The sequence below is a fragment of the Gekko japonicus genome, unplaced genomic scaffold, assembly GCF_001447785.1.
Source record: "Gekko japonicus isolate JY-2015 unplaced genomic scaffold, Gekko_japonicus_V1.1 scaffold203, whole genome shotgun sequence".
NCBI lineage: Eukaryota > Metazoa > Chordata > Lepidosauria > Squamata > Gekkonidae > Gekko > Gekko japonicus.
This window is the reverse complement of record NW_015170280.1, coordinates 544,172-564,595: the sequence shown is the minus strand read 5'-3', so window position 1 is coordinate 564,595 and position 20,424 is coordinate 544,172. Positions and strand designations below refer to the sequence as shown.

General features: G+C 48.3%; 1 protein-coding gene across 1 annotated transcript in view; it reads left to right on the top strand.

Moving 5' to 3' along the window:
* Positions 1-20,424, top strand: part of MACF1 (microtubule-actin crosslinking factor 1) — a 373,337-nt gene that overhangs the window by 242,357 nt on the left and 110,556 nt on the right. The window contains 7 exon segments of the mRNA XM_015417776.1: positions 311-467; positions 1,177-1,294; positions 10,561-10,623; positions 11,941-12,182; positions 13,657-13,786; positions 17,750-17,949; positions 19,763-20,258. Of these exon segments, the coding sequence (XP_015273262.1) occupies positions 311-467; positions 1,177-1,294; positions 10,561-10,623; positions 11,941-12,182; positions 13,657-13,786; positions 17,750-17,949; positions 19,763-20,258 (1,406 nt within the window).

Genomic DNA, 20,424 nt, shown 5'->3' with positions numbered 1-20,424 from the left:
CCCCCCCCCGGCTCCAGCGGCGCAGCTTGAGCGACTCCCAGCCGCCGGGCACGCCAAGTCTCCCCCCCAATGGCCAGAGCATTCCCTGTGCATGCGCAGGGAACGCTCTTTTACTTTTGGGAAGATTTAAGTATCCCCTGTATATTTTTTTCAACTGTTTAGATTTTTCTGCACACCTGGAGACTGCTCCGAGTGTGCAGGAAAATCTCCCTGCCCCCCAAGTGCCCCCGATGTGCGGATTTAGATATGCGGATTTAGTTGATGTGAGTGATTACTCTTGTCTTGACCTCCTTTCTAACCCCACCTCAAGGGAGAAAGGTGCGTCATCCTGTCAGGAACAGTTGGATCAATTCCGGAAGCTGGTTGGATCCATCCGGAAGTGGCTGAAAGAAACTGAAAGGAATCTCCCAACCACCGAAACCTCTCTGGGCACCCACGAACTGGAGAAGCGACAGCAGCAAGTTGAGGTGGGTTGAGAGTGAGGTTGGGAACCCTGTGTGAGTGGGGCGGGGAATATGTCCCATCAGGTGGCACAGGGCCTACCACGTCCAGGGAGGAAGAGCCAGAGTGGGTTGGCTGAGGGCTGAGCTTCACTGTGACCCGTCTCTAGCAAGATCTGGAGCCTCTTGGCAGAGAAGGTTGTCTGGCTTCCTCCAGAGCTGGTCTTTGGGGGTCACCGTTGCTCTTTGTGGGCATCCTGTAGGCAAGACTGTTGTGTCCTCTGGCTTGTTTCCACTGGAAACAAACAAACAAATCACAAATCTGCCCCCAAGGAAGGATGAATTCTGAGATCTGTGTAAATATATTTCTATCAATGTGCTTAATTTACACCATATATCCTGCTTCTGGTATCCTTTGAGAGGAGGGGAAAAGATGTGCATTGCAGTCATTCTCCCCACCCACCCCGAACATTATAAATCCTGTGAGTTCATGTGCACCCTACATTGCTGTGGGCTTCTGAGATTTTGCTAGGCATTGGCCATGGCATTCAGGCCTACGTCATATCCTTCAGAGCTAGAAAAATTCCTATTTAAATGAAAGCTGAAGTTCTCTGGGTGTAGAATTCTTTGCCCAGCCATTCCGTGCATGCTTCTGCAGCAGAACTGAGAAAATACACATTACATGGACCTTTGTGTATGCCTCAAGTCCTGACATCTGACTGTATTCCATTGCTAGTTCCTCTTGGATGAATGGATGGAAAAGGGAGCTCTCGTGAGGGATATCAACTGCAGAGGGACAGCCTTGGAGAGCTTGATCGTTGAGATCACAGCTCCTGATGCACAATCCAAAACAGGTGAGACACACACCCCTCCAAAACTGCTTCAGTACTTCAGGTAGAGCTGTTTTTTCTTGATGAGTTATCCTGGTTTCAGTTGTTCATGAGATAGAACTTGTGCAAGCACTGCAGTGTGGATTTGGGGGCAGGGGTGGGTGAGAGACAGACAATCAAGGGCTTGCCATGTATTGTGCAGAAACTTGTGGGGTGGAGTGGATGAGCCGTCATGTTCAGTATAGGTTTCCTGTTTGGTTTTTGTGAATATCTGAAGGACGTCTGGGGCAGAGAACTATTGTTTAGTGGTAGATGATCCCAGGCCCAGTTAGGAGAATTTCAGAGAACTTCCCCTCTTTGCCTTAAGAGCCTGGATAGTTGCTTCTGGTCAGAGTAGAGCAGCCCCGTAGCCAGGATTTTCTGGCTTATGGGACAAAAAATGTTCTGGTGGAGCTGGCATTATTTTCCATAATGAAGGGGGGGTGGCACCCCACTCCCTCCCCTCCAGCAAGATTAAAAGGCCCCTCCAACTGATTGGTAGGCCAAGTACTCCCTGCTGATCAGCTAAAGGGCCCTTTAAATCTTGCAGGAAGGGAGGGAGAGGGGCATGTGCCACCCCCTTCTTCTCAAAAGCATTTAAATGATCCCTTTAAAAGCTTTTGAAGAAGCGGGGGGCTCTTTAAGGAAGTGGGCTGGCCCTTTAAGGAAGGGGGTAGAGCCCTCAATAGCCCCACCTGTCAGACTCCTGCAACAATCAGAATCAACAACTTGCTTCTTCAGAAGGAAAGTTTATTGATAGAGTATTGGCAAAGCATCTCTACTTCAAGTTCTGTGTTAAGACTAAAGCAAAAAGCGTGGGGTAAATGGATATACACGATTCAAAGGGGTCACTGGGCGGCATGGAGCCAATCAAGGCAAAGGACGGGGCTGCCAGAATGTAACGGCCCCACATTCCCAGAGATGGTGTTACAGCTAGGAACCAAGGTCAGGCATATAAAACATACAGATAAGGGAGCATCACCCAGACAGGCAGAGAAAAAAAACTAAAACATTCCAAGCAGCCTTCCCCCCGTCCAATACCAGCCTCTATGGCAGTGAGCTGACACCACCATAGCTACACGCCAGGACTGAAAACAGTACTGGCTTCGGAACTGGAGGTCTGGACTCTGTATAAGGCAGCTTCCCGTAATGTGAAATCCACTTTTCTTGCTGCCTGGAGCAGACACTGGTTTGCTTCCTTGTCCAGCAACTGCCAATGGCTTCTGCAACAAAACGCTGAACATCTTCCTAAATTTCAGAGCTGTCTGATACCACATATAATAATAAAGTGCTGTTAAATTGCAACTGGCTTAAGACAACCATTCATGGGATTTTCAAGGCAAGAGATGAGCAGAGGTGGTTTGCCATTGCCAGCCTCTGCATAGCAACCCTGGTCTTTCTTGGTGGTCTCCCACCCAAGTGCTAATTGTGGCCAGTCCTGCTTAGCTTCCAAGCAGTAGATCAGCTAGATTCAAGTCCAGTAAGCACCTTAGAGACACACAAGATTTTCAGGGTGTGCCCTGACCTGGATAGCCCCGGCAGCCCTGATCTTGTCAGCTCTGGGAAGCGAAGCAGGGCTGACCCTGGCAAGTACTTGGAAGGGTGACTTCTAAGGAATACCAGGGGCAGGCTGATCAAGCCACCTCTCTGGAAAACATCCAAGCCCTTGGTAGGGTTCACCAGAAGTCAACCATGACTTCCAGGCAAGCACACAAAACACACGCACACAAATGTTTTTTTAAAAAGATGTTTACGGTGTGAACTTTCAAGAGTTTAAACTCATACCCTGGAAATCTTGTTGGTTTCTAAGGTAGTGTATTATTCTAAACTGAATTTCTTTCAGCTCAGTAGCATTAGAAAGTTAACAACCAATTTATTTAAAGACGGGATCAATCATCCTTCCTCTCCACCACCAGCTTGCGCCTCCTGGGAGCTTTCAGATTTGTTCCTGTAGCTCTAGCCCATAAAAGCTTGTGCTAGAAGAAAAATCCTGTTAGTCTTCAAGGTGCCACAAAGCTACTGTTTGTACATGATGGGCCTGTTGCAGCTATCTCTCTAGAATTGGGGCACTGAGACCTCTCTGAAGGTGTGCCTTTGTAGTACCCGCCCAAAAGCATCCCAGCTGGGGCCACAATTGTGATCTTTTTTGCGGTCAATTTAAAACCATCTTGGGAATTTCAGTGGGAGGAAGTTTTACTTTTCACTTCCTTTCTTTAAACCTCTTTGGGGGACGGTGACATCACAGCAGCTGTTGTGTTCCCTCTCTGGAGGTGGCTGGATTGCAGAGAGAGAAGCATGCAAGGTACCATGTGGGAAGGGGAAGAGACCCATTGGATGGTTTTCCAAACTGTAGAACAAGAAGAAAATAAACAGGAATGCTTCTGGGATTGGACTAGGGCGTTCTGAAACATGAGAAGCCTCCATAGGGTTCAGCATGGAATATTAAGACTAAGGTTCCTGTCCAGACCAAACCCCTAATGAGGATTTTAGTGAAGGATACTTCTGTGACCTTGTTAATAACAACAACAACAACAATAATAAAAGTGCCATCAAATCACAACCAATTTATGGTAAACCCTTCAGGGATTTTCAAGACAAATGATAAACAGAGGTCGTTTGCCATGGCCTTCCTCTGCCTAGCAACCCTGGACTTCCTTGGTGGTCTCCCATCGAAGTGCTAACCACAGCTGACCCTGCATAGCTTCCAAGTTCTGACACACTCGGGTTAGTTTGGATTATTCAGGCTGCCGTGGCCTTGTTATGGGGGGGACGGATCCTTGTATCTTCTTTGTGGTCTCTTTGCATTCACACCTCTGGGATATAGTGCGCCTGCGCCAACCTCGATTGATTCCTCTTGAAAGCGAAAGGGATTTCCGTGCCCGCCCCCTCGTCACACGCCGGCCCCACTGAGCATGACTAAGGGAGGGGCACAACAATCCCTCCAGTTCTCTTCTGAACACCGCGCTGGTAATCTTCTCCACTTCGGTCGGTAAAAAAATTGGGCTCTAGGCCTGTTCCTCGTTTTTTCTTTTTGTTTATTTGTTAAGTGAAAGGACTTTGTTTCTACGGATTTGTTTCCTTGGACTCTGTAGTGTGTCCTCCCGGGGGCCTATGGCCAAGAGGTGGGGTTTCTTTTACGGTGCCTTTGTGCGGCAGTAAAGACCCCCCCCCCCAAGATGCACACTCACTTTGTTTTTTCGTGCCTCAGGGAATTGCACTGAGTGGACTCTTCTGCTCCTTGTGTAAAGTTCTCTAGCAGACGAGGAAGAACAGAGCTGCCAGACTTCGTGTTGTGTTTCGAAGTTCGCACTTTCACCGATGTCGTCAGGACACTTCAGGACATGCGTCAATGTCGACTGCCACTTAGGCATCAACGGGTTCCTGATACCGATGCATATCGATGTCGACCGCCCGATGCATACGCTTGGCCCAGATATCTTCGTCCGATGCCTATTCTCCCTCCATAATGCAGGGAAGGCAAGGACGCTCAGCCAGTCAGGCTAAAAGAGCATAAGACAACTCCCCCTGTGCAAACTCCGCTGACCCCTCGGAGGGCCACGGCATTGAATCCTACAGGGGGCTGCTTCACTTGACTCTCTGTGCTGAGAGCAGCCACAAGGTGCACTTCGGTCGCCTTCGCTGCATCCTATCCAGTTCGCTGACAGAGCAGGATATGGACGTCTCACGGCGTTGACGGGTTCCCGATACCAACGCATATAGATGTTGACCGCCCGATGCAGAGCAGGATATGGACTTTTTGCAGATCTCCTGGTCCTCCAGTGTCGAAAACTGGCACTCCGACCACAGAGCCGAAGCCTTTTGTCCGTCCGTCACTGCCCGAGCTGATGATCGAGAACAGCCATCGGCACCGATACACCGCCACTGCCGCCCCCGGGAAGGGGCTGTGGCGATACTGGTATGGGGCCTACCCCTTTACAGGCGATATGCTGTGGTTCCCACCCCCACTAGGGAATGGGACCGTCAGTCTACCCTCCTGGTATTGAGATCCTACTTCGACACCGGAGTTTGTGAGGCCCCAACCATCGAGGGTGACGGGCAAACCTCCCAAGCCGTCACACCCAGCTATTTCTAATTTTAAGATCCATCGATTCCGACTCCATCGGTACTGATGCTGCCTATGTCTTTTCTGAGTCATCTGAGCTCTCTGCTTCTCCACACGCTTCCTTCCAATGAAGGGACGAAAACCCCGATCCTCCATTGGAACCTGCACCACCTTAACAAGTGGGCGGTGATCTCCCAGTTTCCCTTTTGCCGAATGGATGGCTAACATGCTTACTCTGTCTGCAGGGCAATCTATGTCCACTGTGACAGATTCCGTGTTCGATACTGTCCAGATGGTCACCTCTACCCAGCATTTACTCTCATCTCGAGCTGGAGGGTAGATCATGCCATGTAAGGTGCAGGAGCAGGGTGCTAAACGTCTGTTTACCCACCTTAACCCTATTCTGTCATAGCACCTCTTCCTTCAAAGGTAGACACAGTCATTTGTTTACAAGAGTTTTCAGCATCGAGACCTCAATCTACATGGCATTTATGGGGAGTTATCAGTCTGCTCTCTGGGAACAGATGTATTAATTTCTTGTTACCCTCCCTGATGCCTCTAACCGTCTGGCTTGCAGGTTTCAAAGAAGGGAATGCTTCTGATTAAGCATCAGCTTAATGCGGCTCAGCACACGTTGGATGCGGCCGCCAAAAACATTACTTCCGCAACCACCCTCCGACCCCTGACCTGGACAGCCCGGGCTACCCTGATCTTGTTAGAACTTGGAAGTGAAGCAGGATTGGCCCTGGTTAGTATTTGGATGGGAAACTACCATGGCATGCCAGGGTCACTACACAGAGGCAGGCAATGACAAACCACATCATGCCTGGTTGCGTTTTACTGCCCTTCCGCAGAACCTTCCATTCAAAGGTGAGAGCCTTTTCAGCACCACTACTAATACGGCCCTGCAAGACACCTGTAACAAAAATACAGGTGTTGGGCAATTTAGGAGTCACGTCATCTCCGGAAATACAGTGGAATTGCTCATCCACTGTGCCTTCGCGCCCTTATGGGCACACATAAAATTTGTTCTCTCAGCTTGTGGCTGAGACTTCGACAGTTTCCAAGCAAAGCCTTTGACTCCTGTACCCCTTAGAATTTGTCCAGGCACCTCTGGCCCCAACTTCATAATTAATCCACCATCCACTACGCTTCTGGAAGGAATTCAGAACCTTCTTCAAAGGGCGCTACAGAACCAGCTCTGATGGCTCAACATCAGCACAGGTTCTACTCCTGTTCCTTACGGTCCCCATAATAGGACAGAGGAGCCCGTCTTGTTATGGATCTCTGAGGACTCAACCAGTTTATCTCCTATCGGGAATTCTGTATGGCAACATTATTACATCTCCTTCCCTTCTTTGTGAAGTTGTTGGATGGTGACCCTGGACTTGCCGGATGCATATTCTCATATGAATATCCACCCATCTCACAGGTTGTTTTGCGTCTTGCAGTCGCGGAGGGCTTTTTTCTGTACAAAGCCCTCCCTTTTGGGCTCTCGACAGTGCCCACAGTCTTTACAGACATTACACTTGTCATCACGGCATACCTCCTCCTTCAGAGTATACGGATCTTTCCGTTCGGAGACAATTGGTTGTTGGTAACAAGCTCCAAAGAAACCCAGTTCCCCAGTCTCTATGGTTCTTGCTACCTGTGCACGGGCTGATTTTCCTAACATGGGAAACTCCAGCTCCAGCCCTGAACTGACCTTACCACGGATGCATCCCTGTGGGGATGGGGGAATTCAAACCCAAGGTTTGTGTGTGGGTGCCGAATGGGAACCTCGTGTGGCCTACAATCACCTCAGTGTCCTGGAACTGATCGCTGTCCAGTATACACTAGGTCTTTTCGCCACCTTGGGGCCCACCGTACGGTGGCAAGCCTGGAGACAACACCACCGCACCGTGTTGCCTGTCCACTGGCCTGGGAGATGTGGACCGAGTGTCAATCCCGGGACATGTTCCTCACTGTCACTCACCTGCTAGGATCACTCTAGGTGTAGGCAGACGTGCTGAGCAGGGGAGGTGCATCCCTCCACGAGTGGGAGCACAGTTGGGCTTACCTACGACCGGTTTGCCACAGGTGGGATCAGCCAGGAATCGATGCGTTTGCTACGCATCAGAACGCCATGTGTCGTCTGTCTGTTCCAGGGCAGGACGGGACCCAGTGTCTCTGGGGGACAGCCTTCTGTTCCCATGGTCTCATTGGCATGTTTACCTGTTCCCACTGATCCTTCTACTTACCAGAGTGCTCAGCAAGATCGTGAAGAAGCAACCTGACATGGTGACCATGTCAGCACTGGTTCCCTACTCTACTCCGCATGTCCCGGGGCACATACATATCTTTAACCCCGGGCACCGGATCTCCGCCTGGCTCAGGAGAGCAGAGTGCTTCACACTGTACCACACCTCGAGCTCATAGCATGGAGGATTCCCTAGCACTGCATTAGCAGGATTGACCTAGTCCTGTCGAACCGTTGGCAGCCAGCTATACGCACTGCCTTTGAACGGAAGTGGAAGAAGCTTTTGCTTTGCCTTGAGTCATTGGGTTTATCAACACCCCCTTCGGGCTTCAGGGTACTCTTCAGATTAGTGTTGACCCGCCTGGAGTTGGGTCTTAGTTGCTTTTCTTTAAGAACCATTTTGGCCACCACCTACACGGTTATTCCATTTTTTCTCACTTGCAAGCAAGGCAGTTCTAACGGGTTTCACTCGGCTCTTTCCTCTGGCTAGTGGGCTGACTCCCTTCTGGGTCTTACATCTAGTGCTGTCCAGACCAACACACAACTGTTTTGAGCCCATGGCCAAGTCTAGTCTGCAGCTTCTCTCGTGGAAGACTGTTTTTCCTTGTAGCCATTACTTCAGCATGTTGAGTGAGAATATTGTCTGCACTCCATTGTGACTCTCTGTATTGGTTTTTCTACTTGATGGTGTCACCTTGGCCTCGGATGTCTCTTTCCTGCCCAGGGTTGTTCCGAGCTCTACTTGCGAGCTTGCATTGCTCTTCTGATGTTTTCCCGTTCCCTACAAGTGACGATGAATGCCGGCTTCATGCTCTGGATGTTTAGCGAGCTACACTATTCTACCCTGATGGAACAAGGTTGTTCTGTCAGTCACCGGCCTTGTTCGTCTTTAATAGCCCACCTGTGCGAAGAAGAGGTTTCCTCGCAACATCTATCTAGGTGAATTGTGGAACCATCTACTGTGTTACTTTCTGGCCAAACGGCTACTCCAGGGCCCATTCCAAGCACTTACCATTGGGCAGCAGGCTTGCTACAGCCTCCCTGGGAGGTCCGCCGCTCACTGACATTTGTCAAACAGTAGCATGGGTCACCCCTCCCCACACACACACACTTGTGAAGCTTTACACGCTTCATTAACACTCTGTGGTAGGATGGGCAGTGTTGCAGGCAGCGCAAGTCTAGGACCTTCAGCTCCCTCCTCCGGTGGGCTTGTTTAAAGGTAAAGGTTCCCTTGCTCGAAAGCCAGTCAAATCCGACTCTAGGGTTGTGGTGCTCATTTCCGTTTCAAAGCCGAAGAGCCAGCGCTGTCTGAAGACATTTCCGTGGTCATGTGGCTGGCATGACTAAACACCAAGGTGCACAGAACTCTGTTACCTTCCCACTGAAGTGGTACCTATTTATCTTGTTTACTGCTTGCTAATCTCCCAGAGGTGTAATGGACAGAGACCACAAAGAAGATAAACAGGTTGCTTAGCTCTAACTGAGGATCTTTGAGTGGTCATCTGTGCATTCACACCACATGCCCTCCTTCCCCTCTGCTTTTGGTCCTCTCCTCTTGTTTTACTCTGAGACTGATGGCAGCGGTCAGAAGGAACTGGCGGGATTGTTGTGCCCCTCCCTTAGTCATGCGCAGTGGGGCCGGCGCGTGACAAGGGGGCAGGCACGAAAATCCCTTTCGCTTTCAAGAGGAACCGATCGAGGTCGGCGCAGGCACACTATATTCCAGAGGTGTGATTGCACAGATGACCACTCGAAGATCCTCAGTTACAGGTAAGCAATCTGTTTTTCTGGGTTTCTCTTTTTGTGTGTAAAGAACTCCTTTTAAGTAGGGGGGAAAACAGGGGAAAAGTTTCTGACGTTCTGTTAAAAGAGGTTGCTATTTCTTATTGGACCGACTTTGGATGTCACTCTGTTCTTCATCCACCTGGAGAGAATGGGAGCAATATTTCATGTTAGTTTAAAAGCACATAACCCTATCCCTCACACAACCCACTGAGGAGAGACTTGCAAGTACAGCTACTGTTTCTGGGGGTGCTTGGAAACCAGCAGCTCTCTGCTCACTGGACTGGGCTCATGTAGCACTTGTATGTATCTTGACTTGGCAGTGGCGCTTAGGAGACCAAATGTCGTGAAATGTTGTGTCGTTTTGTTCTGTGCTAGCTTTGTTTCATGACTGTGGTTTGTTCTTTCGAACATACCTGTCAACCCCAGCTGGATTCTGACCTGATTTATGCATTACCTTAGCAACGTAGTAGTTGCCAAAAAGCTGCTTCTGCATAGCTGGCAGACATAAGGTCACTGCTCTATCAAGATGGTTTCTGTCTCCATGGAAGTAGTTCTTTGATATCTACCTCGTTGCCTAGGTAACATAAACTGGGCCTCAGACTAAGAGCTGAGATGAGGAAGTCACCACCAACGAGGGTTGTTCCAGGAAAGGTTGCAAGGCATTGCTGCCAAGAAGGCAGCTTGCCTGTCTGCACATGGCCTTGATCATACGGAAACTTCATGGAACTGCATCTGCTCCAGTGCACTGCCTCTGTTCTGCTGTTGTGATAGATGGCAGAGCTCCTAGGGCGCTTTCCCCATCTGGAGTGGAGGGTTTCTCTCCCACCCAGTTCCTGGAAGCAGGAGGTCCTGTGATAGGAAACCATCTCCAGTGTCCTCCAGGTGCCACACTTTCTGCTGGTGGTGTGAAGGCAGCATGGCACAGAGGCTTTTTCATGCGCCTCTGCATGATGATGGCGACTTCCAGGCCAGCCCCCTGTCCTGAGGCAAAGGATCTTTCCCAGGGAGCAGTTCATTTTTTCAGTTGGTCTAACTTTGCCTCTCTGCCCTCCTGGGCAGTGGTCTAGTTGCAAAGGATGCTGCGTGGCTGTAGGTTTTTTTTACTGTCTGTATCGCTAACATGTTTGTCTCTGTTCTGTCTGTCTCTGTGTCTGTCTCACTTAGGTTCTGTGGTGCCCACTGCAGGAAGTTCTGTAGGCAGTGTGAATGGATATCACACCTGCAAAGGTGAGAGAGCCAAGCCTGGTGTGTGTGTGTGTGTGTGTGTGTGTGTGAGTGTGTGTGAGTGTGTGTGTGTGAGTGTGTGTGTGTGTGTGAGAGAGAGAGAGAGAGAGGATCTCTTGACGGTGGTGCCACACCAATTTCTCAAAAGAACAAGACAGCAGGAGTAGCAGTAAATGTGATTGTCACAACATAAAAATAGTTTAATAAGTTATGTAACACAAAGTTCAAAAATCTGAATAAGTAGAAATTAATTAGAATCATCCTTGACTGTAAGGATATACAGATGATAACCCTTAAAGTCAATAAGTAAATAGAACTATAAAATAAACAGCAGCTGACACCCTCAACTTCCCCACTCCCACAAATCCACTTGCATTTGGCATGAGCCACTTTCATCCCCCTGCCCTCTAAAATAGCCACTGAAGCCTGGCCAGCATTATATAGCCTTCTTAGAAGGAATTTGTTTAATAGGGTTAGATAAAGTTATTTCAATTTGGTATGCCAAGGCATTACAGAACCTTCAGATGCCATGTCAGATTAATGGGGAGGTAGTCAAGGCCAAATCCTGTCGTTGGGCCTTTTTCTGAATGGAAACTGGGCTTTGAGTTTCAGTAGAACTCATAGTGTCCACACCATCCAAGGCAAACAGCTAGTATGCTTGTAAAGGCAGAGGGAGAATTGCATGGATCAGTCTAGTAAGTATATTGGAGGAAAAGGTCATCCTGAAGAGCCAAAATGGTGTTCAGGGTTTTCTTCCACCACCGTCACCCCCAGACTCCTCTTCTGTCCAAGGAAATATTTGCCCTCAGATCAACCCTTGGCAAACTTTCCTGTCCCAATTAAACAAGACAGCAAATACACATCCCCAGTTTTTTTAAGTCTGCCCACTGTTCCTTAGCAAAAGATGGCAGGATTTAAAGCAAATATTGAGAATTTCAGAAAGGAAGAAAAATCTTTGCTATGCAAGATGACTATATTGAAAGAGGCTTGCACCTTCAGAAGGTCTCTCAAGCTCTATCTCTATATTCATTGAGTCTTTTCTCCAAGCAGTGGTATCTTACTCAGGGGCCCAGCTGACAAGTAATTTGGAACCACCTTCCCTGTTGTTGCCCTTGCAAGTGGGGAGTTTGCTTTGTATATAAAGTGTTAACTGTGTGGGAATGAGAAACACCCTGCTGAAAGACCCAGTAGGGAGTTCCTGAGGCCATGTTTTGTCTTAGTTAATGTGAAAACGTCACTAGACTTTCACCTTTGCACCAATGCCAGGTAATGTGACTAAACAACATCCTCAACGCACATTTGATTTCTTTTTTGGCTTAGATTTGACCGAGATCCAGTGTGATGTGTCAGATGTGAACCAACAGTATGAAGGGCTTGGTGCTGCTCTACAGGAGCATCAGGAAGAGCTGTCTGCCATGTTGGCAAAGATGAGAGGTGCCCAGGAGGAAGCAGGTTCAGTACTGAAGTGGCTGGAGTCAAAGGAGCAGGCCTTGTCGGCACTTGAAGCGTCTTCCTCACCCACGAAGTCAGAGACTGTGAAAGCTCAGGTGGATTGTAACAAAGTACGCAGCTATTTATTTGTACCTTTGTATTCCTCCTCCTCACCTAAGTGGATCATGAGAAGAAGGAGCTTCTTTTGGAGAATACCACATGAACACTTAACACAGCTTTGGCCCATGGCATACACTACATGAGGCTGATCTGGCTGGTAGTGGTGTGCAAAGCTGCTGTTTATAATCATTCTCTGCCCTGATTCTGGGGTGGAACAGTCTTCAATTGAAGGGTCTACAGTCAGGGCCTTGAGCAAAGAGATGCTAAGGGAAGAAGGAAAGATCAGTAGAAGCCTAGGTGGCAGTTTTTGGCTAGCTAAACCCTTTCTGACAACAGTTCTTCTTTCTGCCTCTCTGTGCCCCTGCCTTAGATTGTGTTGGGTTGGGAGAAAGCCTGACCTTGGGGGATAGCGGGTGAAGGCTTGCCCCATGGGAGGAGAATCCTTCTGAGGCAATGTGGTTGATAACCAAAGGTGGGGAAGGCTTCAGTACGTGCTCTTTTGGGGGCCTACTGAGCCTGCCTGTCTCCTTGGCGGCAGGGAGGGCCCCTCCCCCGAGCTCTGGTAATGGCACCAGAGCAGCCTCTGTTTGGAGTAGGGTTGCCAGCTCCAGATTAGGAAGTTACTGGAGATTTGGGGGCAGAGCCTGGGAAGGGTGGAGTTTGGGGAGGGATGCATCACATCCCTCAGCAGGGATGTGGTACCACAGAGTCCAGCCTCCAAAGCAGCCATTTTCTCCATGGGAATTGATCTGTTATCTGGAGATCAGTGGTAATTCCAGAAAATCTCCAGGCCCCACCTAGAGCTTGGCAACCCTAGCTTGGAAGGAACAGCAGCAGGGAAGTCCAGTCTGAAGTCTAGCTGAAAAGGGCATTGTTAGGCAGCAGTTCTTTTGTTCTGCTCCTATTTTGTGGCTTCATAGCCTACTGTTCCACTACCTAGATTCCTTTAGCCTGGAGTTTGAAAATATCTCTGGGGGGAAGAGGAGGATGTGGCCTGTGTCTCTCTCCGACAACTTCACTTTTTCTGGCAGGGAGTCATTCTCACAAGTGATCCCAGAAGTTGTGGTCCAGCAAAGGGCTGTGAGAATGGCCATCCCAGCCTCTCTAAGCTGTGGACTTGAGGGGTGAACCAGGCTGTTGGGTGCTGAGTAAAAGAAGAGCTCTTAGCGTTCCTCTTATGGCAAGTCTTGGGAGGTATTGCTATCAAATGAGTGCTGGGAGGACTCACACGTAAGCAGCCCTTGGCCGTCCCTTCCCATTGCCCCCCAGATGTGAACTCATTTGCTTACATTCTATGACTGCATACAATTCCGCCTGTGATGAAAAGTTCCAGCCCCAAACTCTTAGATTCACGTTCCTGTCTCTGTCCTCCACCTGGTGATTTCCTGCTGCTATGCTGCCTTTATTGATAAAAACAAATTATAAAATAGAACAAAATCTGCAAATTTATGCCTAATATTCTTGTCCTTTGTACTCCCCCCATAGGCATTTCTGGTTGAGTTGGAGCAGAATTCTGAGAAAGTTCACAAGGCAAAGGAATCTCTTTCTGGACTCCTGGAGAAATATCCTGGAACCCCGGAAGCCAGAACCTGGAAGAGTATGCTGGAAGACTTAAGTATGTTTCCCCATGATCTCTGGCCTCCAAAAATTCATCTAGGACTCATCAAGACTCAACCCCAGTTCTAAAGTCAACAGCAAAGCAAAGTTCCATTTAGCTGTGAAGTTCAGCAAATGGAGAGGGCAGGATCTTTATGAATGCTGAAGGAACTATAGAATAAGGGAAGGCCTGGGAAGCAGGACTAGGAAGTGCAAGGGCCCACTGGGGCACAACCCACCAGCAGGTTCTCCTTTGCAAGGCCTGTGGGAATGAATGGAAGATGCCAAAATAGCACAAGCATGCTCTTTTGCCTTTCTCATTTGCATATTTTCCCCTGTCCCTGGTGGGGGAGGTAAATACAAGTAAGCATCCACGTTCCTCAGGTTTCAGCCCCCATACCTGGTGTTTTGGAAGTTAAATCTCTTGAGTGGCAGGTGAGTGGATTTTTAGTTCAGTGCCAGTAAAGGGCACAAAGCTCCAGGGCACGGCTTCTGTGCCCTCCTTATCACACCCAAAACTGCCCATCCAGATAAGAAATGTCGCTGAATGTAAATTGTGGGTATTCAGTACAAGCAGTCGCGTTGTAGGTTTTCTGGAAATTTTTGTGCAGCTGCAAGTAGAATTGAAATGGTGATTCCACGTAGCATATAATATGGTGCTAGTTTCCCCATAAAAATGCCCATGAGCAAAATCCTACTGTTATATTTACGTGGGAATTAAGGTAACTTAATTCCCAGTTTGGTGTAGTGGTTAAGTGCGCGGACTCTAATGTGAGAGAACCAGGTTTGATTCCCCACTCCTCCACTTGTAGCTGCTGGATATCTCTCAGAGCTGTTCTCTCAAGGACAGTTCTGGAAAGAGCTTTCTCAGCCCCACCTACCTCACAGGGTGTCTGTTGTGGGAAGAGGAAGGGAAAGGAGTTTGTAAGCCACTCTGAGACTTCAAGGGAAGGGCGGGGTATAACTCCAATCGCCTCCTCCTCCTCCTCCTCCTCCTCCTCTTCTTCTTCCTAAATCCTGCTCCTTTTCCAGGTAGTGGGGTAGGAAGAGAAGAGGCTTTTTACTGCTTTTTTATTGCAGCCAATATGTTATTTTATTTTAAAATATATGTTTGTAATTGTTGGATCTTTTTCGTGGTCTCCGTGAAGTCACACACTTGGGTTTAAGCCAGTGCCATCAAGTAGCAACTGATTTATGGTGACCCCAGCAAGGGACTTCCAAGGCAAGTGAGAAGCAGAGGTGAATTGCCATTGCCTTCCTCTGCAGTCTTCCTCGATGGACTCCCATCCAAGCACTGACCCTTCTTAGCTTCTGAGATCTGACGAGATGGGGCTGTACCATGCTGCCTTCCCTCATAATTGCTGGTTACAATGATAGAAAAGAAAATTAATGGAAAATAGCTTCAGCTGCAAAGGGAAAGGCAGTAACTAAAGCCTCCTGTACCACCACTAAGAAAACAAGAACTTACTAGGGATCCTTTCAGGAATGCTGTGTAAGTGAGCAAGAAGTAATTGTGGCTGAGTTTTAAAACAAATAGAGGGAAGGAGGCAACGAGAGAGAGAGAGAGAGAGAGAGAGAGAGAGAGAGAGAGAGAGGAGAGAGAGAAAGAGAGAGAGAGAGAGAGAGAGAGAGAGAGAGAGAGAGAGAGAGAGAGAGATATATATATATATATATCCTGGGAAACTTCCCTAGTGCTTTGCAAGTGCTGCAGTTATCTGTGTTAACTTGGGGAAAAGCCACTTATCAAGTCTAAAAGGAACACAGAAAATACTGGTGCCTGGCTTCTCTGTAAAGGTACAAGCTATTTCTTTTCCTGACTGAAATGGCTAGCATGGAAGAAACCAAAGAAATTGTTCCAGCCAGCTTCCTCACACATTCTGCTTCTAGGAAGTCACAGCAGGCCAATCTGCACCATGTATATCAGGCAGAGAAGAATCTGAATGAAATGTAGGAGTGGGAGGGATTCTTCCCCCCCCCCCTTTTCAAATAGATTTTTATTAATTTTCCAAACGAACAAAAAGAATACAACATAAAAGGAGGGATTCTTAAGTAGGGTGTGAGAATAGGGGTATGACCAGTGCACAGGTGTTTCCTGTATGTAATGTTAGCAGGATATATGTTCGTGTGATTCCACTAGCTTGCAGAGGAGAATTTCTTGGGGGGGATTGTGCTGCTTATTTTTTCTGCAGAGTTTTGCAGATCTTTCCTCTCTATGCATTGGGTGGGTGGGGACTCCGCATTTGCCAGTGTAGGATCTCTGTGTGCGCGAGAGAGAGAGAGTGAATGTGTGTGTGCATGTGTGTAAGAGAGGGAGAGAGGGAAGGAGGGAGACCTATACTGGGCTGAATGTATGTCCTGAAGCCCAGACTGTTAGCCGAGAGTTCCCATCCTATGTTTTTAGCCATCCTTTTGAATACTGTCACTGTTTCCCTCCTGAGTCCCACTCCCATCTTCTCTTTGCATAGCTTTTGCCAGTCCTTGCGTGCATTTCTTCTGGGAATTATTCTGACTGGTCCTAAGGGTGTGTTGGAATTGCCTGAGTTTATGAAGACTTCCTGGTAGATGTAAATGGCAAAGATGTTTCCTATCACACTGCATTTCAGCCAAAACTGTGACTCGCTCTTTTGGTGAAAACTCATCACACACACACACCGTTTAACATTTGACAATTTGAATGTTTGTTAAACCAGAATTCATATTTGTAACAGAATAATTAAACTACTTGGTATGCAAAAGTCTCCCCTTAAACTCTCTGTTAAAACTTGCTTCTGTGTAGAATTGGTTCCATCTCTGTTTATTCAGAGGAGGCACTCCCTGTTTGCACAGGAGCTGGGCCAGTAATTGGAACTGCATGGAAACTTTCCAAGAACAGCCCTGCAAGCTACATTTAAAAGAGGTCTCTGCCCGCAGAGGCACGTGGTTTGCATGCAGAAGGTCTCCAGTTCAGTCCCCAGCATCTCAGTTTAAGGGATCTTGGTTAAAAATGAAAGGCAACATTGCATGAACATGCATTCTTGCATCCCTTTCCAGTAATTACACCTTTACTACAAACTTACATTGATTTGATGCCAGTCTGAACAATCATGGCTGGCCTGCAAAGGATTGTAGGAACTGTAGTTTTAGGAAGGGTCTGAAACTTCAGTGAGTCTTGCTCCATCTTCACAGAACAGGAGATTCTGTGGAGTAGGAATGACTACTTAAACCAGCTTAAGGCCATATCATAGACAGAACTTGGGTAGCTTCTAGAGCAAAGGTGCCCACTCTTTTTGAGCATGTGCGCACCTTTGGAATTCTGACACTAGGTGGTGGGTGCAATCACAAATGGCTGCCATACTAGGTGGAACCAACCACAAAATGTCAGGAATGAGGATAAGCATAACTTTAATAGTAACTGTTAAACCTTTCAGGGAAAAGCTCTGTTTAACAGGATGCCTTTTAAAATGAACACATTGTTTGAAAATATCGCATACACACAACTTACCTTCAGTTGCACAGTGAAGATCCTTGTGCTGTGGGAACAACTGCTGCCAAACAACTTTTAAAAAATTTACATAGCCAGTCTCCATTGGCCAGTTGGAAGCCCCACCCACTACCTAAAAACACTTGGTAGGCACCAGGAAAGGTTTTGCCAGGGGTCATGGCACCTATGGGCACCTCATTAGGAATCCCTGTTGTAGATATTGTAGGGAGTGTGGGTGGGCAATGCTGAACTTTCATTGCATCCAGGCAGGTGACAGCCTGCCAGTCATGGAATAGAGCGGCAGGGTCAGGCTTCTTTCTGAGCAACAGCATCATATGAGACCTGGTCAGAAGCTGCAGCAGGGATAAATTCACAAAGGTAGGCTGTGGGCATCCAATGGGGAAGAGATGAGAAGAGTCATTTAGATTCAAGATCCAGAGGCCCTGGCTTAGCCTTAGCGAATGAGTGCCACAGAAAGGTCATACTGGTGACATTACCAACCACTGTATTTCTGGCATTCAGATTCCAGGTGGGCCCACGTCAACCAAGTGACAGCGGAGCGGCAGGAGAAGTTGGAGAAGTCGGCCAGTGAGCTTGCTAGCTTCCAGGTCGCTGAAGGCCAGTTGCGGCCTTGGCTGATGGAGAAGGAGCTCATGATGAGTGTGTTGGGGCCACTGTCCATTGATCCCAACATGCTGAGCGCACAGAAACAGCAGGTTCAGGTGAGCTGTGAAAGGATACTTGTTTCTGCCTCCTTTTGAGGGTTGGGGACATGAAGGTAGATGCTGGTTTAGTTACCGGGGGGGGGGGGGGGGAGGCGCTGAACTTAAGCTGCTGAGTGGATCTGGCTGACAGCACAGGGCCACCCAATTCCATCCTCAACCCCTCCATGTTAACTGGCCTTATGCCAATTGGCCCTAAAATCCAGTTTCCAAGGGTGCGTTTAACTAAAAGTGGGTGAAGAAATGGGGGTCTTGAAACAGGAGCTGCCACAAGGGCCAGGCATCTGAGGTTGCACCACTGCCAGAGGAGGGGCCACCTTCTGCTGTACTTCAAGCCAGTGAGGGATATAGCAGTTTCCCGCTCAGCAGTGGTCAGGTGACCCCAGGGACCAGTAGGATTCCACTTGGACCGATAAAGTTTCCATCACTCTGAGCTGTTCTCAAAATGCCTCTTCCCTCTCTCCAGACCACCATCCTTGATGGGGAGAGAGAGAAACCCTGTTCAAAGATTCTTACTGCATTTTACCAGCCCTGTCTGCCTGCCTTTTGTACTTCTCCCCCTCCCTTTGGGGTTATGAATCATATCGCTAAGAAGCCTGTAGCCAGTCAGATACGCAGAGGAAGGGAAAGAAAAAACCCCATCTCTCAGCTAACACAATTGACTGTCACGCTGCGGTTTGTTTATATGATCGTGAACAGCAGCAGGACAAATAAGGCAGACGAGGGAAATGTTTTATGAATGCCATCATCATCACCGTTATTTTTTTTAAATAGCAGAAGTCCTGTTAGAAGGAGAGTCCAGCTTTTGCAGGCCTTCCTTGAAACTGCAGATGGTTGTGCCTTCTGTTGCACTCAGTGTTCCCTCTAAGCTGAGTTAGTGTGAGTTAGCTCACAGTTTTTTAGCCTCCAGCTCACACATTTTTGTCTTAGGTCAGGAAGGATGGGGCTCCAGAGCAAACTAATTTATGCAGTAGCCAAATCACCTGCTCACAACTTTAATGCCAGTAGCTCACAAAGTAGAATTCTTGCTCACAGGACTCCATAGCTTAGAGGGAGCATTGGCTGTCAACCAACTGAAATCCTTCTCACTGGCTCATGCCTTGGTTTGCTGTTTAATTTACTGGTCCATTGAATATCTGCATATCTTTACACCGCATTCAGAGTGCCAGAAGTGAGGGCCTAAGCCAAGGTGACAGTGTACCACTGAGCTGGCAACAATTGTTTTTTGTGCCACTTGCTGCTTAGATCACCAGTTTCCAAGGAACTTCTCAGTGAAAAAATCAGTCATAGTGCCCAAGAAGCCCTGAAAGGCAGCAAGCCCACCTTTGCCTATTTTCTCTGCATCATGTAGCTATTGGGGGTGGGGGGAGTATGCTCAGGGTCATGCTGTCTAGTCCTGTAAGGTAGCCAGTGCTGGGAGGTGGCATGAGGGTAAGTCCTTGGCCTTTGTGCCCTGTTGCTGGTCTCCTGGAGTAACTGGTTGGCCATTGTGTGAGATGGGAGGTTGGACTAGATCCAGCAGGGGCTTTTCTTATGCTCTTAAAACGGAGACCCAGAATGTGTCATGAACCAGAAATGCACCCTAGAATGTGCCTCAGAATCCTTTACAGTGATAGCGGTTCTTTGCCAGATGAATCATTGGGAACAGGGCTCTTCCCCAAAAGTAGGAACTGTTGAGCTTCAAAGGGTGGTGGTGGTTCCAATGCTACTGATGCAGATTGTGGTGTGGATCCATTCTGGTAATCAGCTTTGGCTTCTTTGTAGCCATTGCTGTGAATACTAAGCCAGCTCTCTGTGTTTGTCTCTCTTGCAGTTCATGCTGAATGAATTCGAAGCTCGCAAGCCCCAGCACGATCAGCTGAACAAGGCTGCTCAAGGAATCCTTGCCGGCTCGGGCGACACATCTCCATCCATCGACCGGATGCAGGAGGATCTCCAGGCTGTCAACCAGAAGTGGACTGAGCTCACTGAACGGCTCAACTCCCGTTCTAACCAAATCAACCAGGCTATTGTCAAGAGCACCCAGTACCAAGAACTGCTTCAGGGGTTGTCTGAAAAGGTGAAGGCCGCTGGGCAGCGCTTGAGTGGCCAGTCTGCCATTAGCACACAGCCAGAGGCTGTGAAGCAGCAGCTGGAAGAAATGAGTGAGATCCGGTCTGATTTGGGGCAGCTGGGAAAGGAGATCACTGAAGCTCAGGCCCTGTGTGTGGAGCTGTCTGTTCTCATTGGAGAAGAGTACCTGAAGGAGGAACTGAAGAAGCGCTTGGAGACTGTGGCCCTCCCTCTCAAAGGCTTGGAGGACTTGGCAGGTATGGAAGGAAGTTGTTCTCAGGCATAGGGTGATTAGTAGCCATAGTTTTAGGAAACCTATGGCCACATACGTTTCCTAAACTGCCTTATGTATACTGGACTGCCATTTTACTAGAAGGTTCTCATTTCCAATATCCAGATTATTAACTTGAGCATTCAATGGAC